This window comes from Platalea leucorodia (genome assembly GCF_965183815.1).
Source record: "Platalea leucorodia genome assembly, chromosome: 26".
NCBI classification, from domain to species: Eukaryota; Metazoa; Chordata; class Aves; order Pelecaniformes; family Threskiornithidae; genus Platalea; species Platalea leucorodia.
This window is the reverse complement of record NC_138848.1, coordinates 802,208-808,207: the sequence shown is the minus strand read 5'-3', so window position 1 is coordinate 808,207 and position 6,000 is coordinate 802,208. Positions and strand designations below refer to the sequence as shown.

General features: G+C 64.1%; 1 protein-coding gene across 1 annotated transcript in view; it reads right to left on the bottom strand.

The window, feature by feature from the left end:
• EHD2 (EH domain containing 2) overlaps positions 1-1,979 on the bottom strand; it is an 11,089-nt gene extending 9,110 nt beyond the window's left edge. The window contains exon 1 of the mRNA XM_082333638.1: positions 1,155-1,979. Within this exon, the coding sequence (XP_082189764.1) occupies positions 1,155-1,552 (398 nt within the window). The 5' untranslated portion in view covers positions 1,553-1,979. The remainder of the gene's footprint in view (positions 1-1,154) is intronic.
• Between the last annotated feature and the right edge of the window lie 4,021 nt (positions 1,980-6,000).

The following is a 6,000-nucleotide window of genomic DNA, read 5'->3' as shown; positions in this document are numbered from 1 at the left end:
GGCCCCCCCCGAACCCCCCCGGGGGGCTGCAGGAGGGAAGGGGGAGCGGGTGGGCAGCACCCACTCGTGTCCGGGGGGGGGGGTCCGGGGGGGGGGGGGTCCCGGGGGGGTCCCGGGGGGGTCCCCCCTCCCTGCGCCAGCCCTGACGGCGACTTTCCGAGGCGGGGGGGGGGCGGGGGGGGGGCGGCTCCGGGGCCGCATTCCTGAGGCCTGGCTCATCCCCCCCGGCCCCCCCGCGGCAGGGAGCGGATCCCCCCCCTCCCCGTTCCCAAGGGGGGGACCCCGAATGGGGGGGGGCAAATAATGGGGGAGACCCCAAATAATGTGGGGGACCTCAAATAATGGGGGGGGACCCCAAATAATGGGGGGAGACCCTAAATAATGGGGGGGGATCCCAAATAACAGGGGGGGACCCAAATAATGGGGGGAGACCCCAAATAATGGGGGGAGACCCCAAATAATGGGGGGGACCTCAAATAATGGGGGGGGACCCTAAATAATGGGGGGGATCCCAAATAATGGGGGGGGACCCTAAATAATGGGGGGGACCTCAAATAATGGGGGGGACCTCAAATGGGGGGGGCCCAAATAATGGGGGGGACCCCAAATAATGGGGGGAGACCCCAAATAATGGGGGGGATCCCAAATAATGGGGGGGACCCCAAATGGGGGGGGACCTCAAATAATGGGGGGGATCCCAAATAATGGGGGGGATCCCAAATGATGGGGGGGACCTCAAATAATGGGGGGGATCCCAAATAATGGGGGGGACCCCAAATGGGGGGGGACCTCAAATAATGGGGGGGATCCCAAATAATGGGTGGGGACCCCAAATAATGGGGGGATCCCAATGAGGGGAGGCCCCAAATAATGGGGGGGGACCCCAAATGAGGGGAGGCCCCAAATAATGGGGGGATCCCAAATAATGGGTGGGGACCCCAAATAATGGGGGGGATCCCAAATGAGGGGAGGCCCCAAATAATGGGGGGGGGACCCCAAATAATGGGGGGGGACCCCCCCAGGCCGCAGCGTGGGATTGCCAGAAACCGCCAAAACCGGGCAAACCCCGGCGAATCCGCGGAGGGATCCCGATCCGGGGGGGTGCCCGGCGCCGGGGGGGGTGCGGGGGGGTGCGGGGGGGGGGTCTGGCTCACCGATTAAGGAAGGTATTCCCGAAGGGATTGAGCTTGCGGAAAGGTTTTTTGGGATCGACGATGAGGGCGTTGCCCGGCGTGGTGCCCTCGGTCTCGCCGTGCATGATGGCCACGAAGGAGTCGGTGGTGGGCTCGGGGCCGATCCGGCTGCCCGGGATGTCCTGCTCCAGCAGGTACCGGATAAACGTGGTTTTCCCGGTGGAATATTGCCCCACCACCAACACCATCGGCTTGTTGTCGAAATCGGCGTCTTCCAACGCCGGCGAGTGGAAATCGTGGAAGCGGTAAAACTCTTCCACCGGTAAAAGCTTCTTCTTGTAGAGGGTCTTCAGCCCCTGGGTGACGGTGCGGAGCACCTCCGGGCTCTTCCTCTCGTTCTTCCTCATCCAGCTGAACATGGCGGCGGCGGGGGGCCGGCGCGCGCCCCCAAACCGGCGGGGGGTCCCCGGGGGGCTGCGGCCGGCTCAGCCGGAGGGTTCGGCCATGGGGTGCCGCCGGACACCCCCCACCCCGCCGCCGCGCTCCTCCCGCCTTCAACCCCTCCAAAAAACAGAAGCGGATTTGGGGGGGTTTCGCCTTCCCGGCGAGGCGCTTCGCCAAGCCGGGGGGTTTTTTTTTTTTTTCCCCTTCCCGGCGCTTTTTGGCCCAAAAACAGCGGCGGGGTCCCGGCGCCGCTTTCCCCGGCGAAACGCCGCTCGCGCCGCTCGCTTCTTGGCTTTTGGCCTTTTTTTTTTTTTTTTTTCTTTTTTCCTCCCCTTTTTTTCGCCCCCCCCCCCTCCCCTCTTATTTTCACGGGAGGAGAACGCCTTCGCGGCGATGCCGGCGGTGCCGCGGCGGATCTGCGGCCAGGCCGGAGGCGGCGGCGGGGAGAAAAGGGCCGGGGCGGGAATATATTCACATAAATCATCGGGGCGGGGGGGGGCGGCCCGGGCCGCGCCATAAAAGCATAAAAACCCCCCCAAAATTAATAAATTAATGCAGGCGAGGGGGCAGGGGAGGGCGGCGAGAGGCGGCGGCCGCGCTGGCGAGGCCTGCGGCGGCTGCGTGGCTCGTGCCGGCGGGACGCGGGCGAGCCCCCCGCTCCCGAGACCCCCGGCCCCCCGCGGCGACGGCCCCGGGGGCTCCCCGGACCCCAGCCCCACTCCAGGTGGGAGCCGGGACCCCGGTGGTCTCCCCGAGCCCCCAGCCCCACTCACAAGCCAGGATCGGGGTCCCAGGTCTCCTCCCCGAGCCCCCAGCCCCACTCACGGGTGGGATCTGGGTCTGGGGTCTCCTCCCTGAGCCCCCAGCCCCGCTCACGGGTGGGATCTGGGTCTGGGGTCTCCTCCCTGAGCCCCCAGCCCCAATGCAGGATCAGGGTCCCAGGTCTCCTCCCCGAGCCCCCAGCCCCACTCACGGGTGGGATCTGGGTCTGGGGTCTCCTCCCTGAGCCCCCAGCCCCGCTCACGGGTGGGATCTGGGTCTGGGGTCTCCTCCCTGAGCCCCCAGCCCCGCTCACAAGCCGGGATCAGGGGCTCAGATCATCCCCGAGCCCCCAGTCCCACTCATAGGTCAAGATTTGGGTCTGGGGTCTCCTCCCTGAGCCCCCAGACCCACTCGCAAGCCAGGATCGGGGTCCCAGATCTCCTCCCTGAGCCCCCAGACTCATTCATGGGCGCAATCTGGGTCTGGGGTCTCCTCCCCAAGCCCCCAGCCCCACTCACAAGCCAGGACTGGGGTCCCAGACCACATCCCCAAGCCCCCAGACCCACTCGCAATCCAGGATCTGGGTCTGGGGTCTCCTCCCCAAGCCCTCAGCCCCACTTGTAGGTCAAGATCCGGGTCCCAGGTCTCCTCCCCAAGCCCCCAGACTCATTCATGGGCGCGATCTGGGTCTGGGGTCTCCTCCCTGAGCCCCCAGCCCCACTCGTGGGTTGGGATCCGGGTCCAGAGTCTCCTCCCCGAGCCCCCAGCCCCACTCACAAGCCGGGATCGTGGTCCCAGACCACGTCCCCAAGCCCCCAGACCCACTCGCAATCCAGGATCGGGGTCCCAGGTCTGGTCCCCAAGCCCCCAGCCCCACTCGCAAGCCAGGATCGGGGTCCCAGGTCTCCTCCCCGAGCCCCCAGACTCATTCACGGGTGGGATCTGGGTCTGGGGTCACCTCCCTGAGACCCCAGCCCCGCTCCGGGTGGGATTCAGGTCCCAGGTCTCCTCCCCGAGCCCCCAGCCCCACTCACGGGTGGGATCCGGGTCCCGGGTCTCCTCCCCAAGCCCCCTGCCCCACTCACAATGCAGGATCGTGGTCCCAGACCACGTCCCCAAGCCCCCAGCCCCACTCAGGGGTGGGATCTGGGTCTGGGGTCACCTCCCAAAGCCCCCAGACCCACTCGCAATCCAGGATCGGGGTCCCAGGTCTCCTCCCCGAGCCCCCAGACTCATTCATGGGTGGGATCTGGGTCTGGGGTCTCCTCCTAAAGCCCCCAGCCCCACTCACAAGCCAGGATCGGGGTCCCAGACCATGTCCCCGAGCCCCCAGCCCCACTCAGGGGTGGGATCTGGGTCTGGGGTCTCCTCCCCGAGCCCCCAGACCCACTCACGGGTGGGATCCGGGTCCCGGGTCTCCTCCCCAAGCCCCCAGACCCACTCAGGGGTGGGATCTGGGTCTGGGGTCTCCTCCCCAAGCCCCCAGACCCACTCAGGGGTGGGATCTGGGTCTGGGGTCACCTCCCTGAGACCCCAGCCCCGCTCCGGGTGGGATTCAGGTCCCAGGTCTCCTCCCCGAGCCCCCAGCCCCACTCACGGGTGGGATCTGGGTCTGGGGTCTCCTCCCCAAGCCCCCAGCCCCACTCAGGGGTGGGATCCGGGTCCCAGGTCTCCTCCCCGAGCCCCCAGCCCCGCTCCGGGTGGGCCCCGGCCCCCCCCCCCCCCCCTTTCGCCATCCAACGCCTTCTCTTCCCGCACCTGCCAGCCCCAAAGCCCCCCGAATTCCCCCCGAAAGGCCGAGGGGCCCGGCTCCCCCCGCCGCCGCTTTGGGGTGTTACCTGCCTTTTCAATCCTTCCCCGGCGCGGGAGGGCTTTGCGGGCCGGCTTTGGCGCCGGGGCTGCCGAAAGCAACAGCGACCAGCGAGGCGGGCGCAGTTTTTAAAAAGAAGAGCGATTTAATTTACACAGAAGTACTAAATGTACATAATTCTTTAAAAAAATCGTTATACACAATAAATACAGTACAAAATTATTTTATAGTACTATATTTTGTTTCGAACTGTGATAGCGTTCACTGGTACCGGCGGGGCGGGAGGGGACCGGGGCCGTCGGGCTCGTTTGGGGCTCGTTACAGCCCGCTACGCTCCGGGGGCGAGGACGGGGCGGGATTTGGGGGGGCCCCCCCATTTTTTGCCTTCCCCCCCCCCAAGAATGGGGATTAACCCCCCCCAGGCAGCAGAGTCCCCCCCAAAAATGTGGATTAAAACGGGTGGGAAAGGGCCAACCCCCCCCCGCCTCCCCCCCCGGTGCAACGCAAGATCCCAGTGGGCAAACCTGGAGTTTCCTCCCCAAACTGGGGGACGCTGGGGGGCCGCGCCCCCCGCGGCGCCGGCCGGCCCTTTTGGGGTGAAACCTCGGGTTTTCCAACGGATCCGTCGCGCAGAGAAAGGAAAAATAAGGAGCTAACGATCCCAAGCCACGCTTCCTTCTCGGTTTGAAAAAAATAAAATAAAAAAAAAAATAAAAAAATTAGACGCTAAACGAAAACCCCAAACGCTTCAATATACATTTTTATATATCTGTAGGTATATATAAAAAAGAAAACGCCAAATAGTTGAGCCTGGGAATCGGCGTCCCTTATTGCTGCGCCGGGGGCTCGGGGGTCCGGCCGCTCGCGGGCCGCCAACGGGGCGGGAAAAATCAAACCAAAATAATAATAAAAATTAAAAAAACAAACAAAACAAAACAAAACAACGGCCTTGGGTTTGCCCCCCCCCCCCAACCCCGGCTCCCACCCGGCCAAGCCCCTTCCCTCCGGCCGAACCCCGCCGGCAGGCGCTCCGAGGCCTTTTTTTGGGTGAGAAAAGAGGAAAAGAGGGAGCGGGGAAGCGGGGGTTTCCCCCAAACGGATCAATATGGGAATTTTCTGGAGGAAAAAGCGGGATTTGGGGGGTTGCGGCCGGGCGTCGGGGAGGCAGCGCGCCGTGAGCAAGCGGGCAGGAATGCCGAGCGCGCTCGCCGCCCGTTCCCAGGCTCGGGAAAAGCAGATTTATGGTTCCTTCTTGGAAAAAAAAATTAAAAAAAAAAAAAAATAGAAGCAAAGGGGAAAAAAAAAAAACCCAAAACCCCAATGGAAAGGAACAGATCCCGGCCTGCGGAGGCTCCCAGGGAGCGGCTGCGGCCCTGGCTCCGCTCCAGCCCTACGGCACGCCGCGGCGGGAGGGCGAGGGGAGCACAGCTCCTCTTTCCTTCTTTCCCCCAACTTCTCCTTTTTCACCCTAAAAAACCAAACCCAACTCCCGCCGGGCGGCGGCTCTGCCCCGCCTTTCAAAACCTGAATTTTGGGGTTTTTTTTTTTTCCCTGCTGTCGGTTGGGTTTTGGAGGAGGGGACGCTGCCGCCGGCCGCGAGGAAAGGATGTTTTCGGTTTCCAAGGGCGATCCCTCCCTGTTTACGCCACCAAACGCTGCGCAGAGGCTCCCTTGCACCGCGGCGGGGGAAATCGCTTCGAGAGAGGGGGGGAAAAAATTAATAAGCAGCAAAAATAAACAATCCACCCCAAAACATCGGATACCGTTCATTCCTTCCCCGCTCCCGCCCGGGGCGGGCCCCTCTCCCCCGTCACGGGGGTCCCCGAGGCCTCTGCTGCTCGCTCCGCCCCG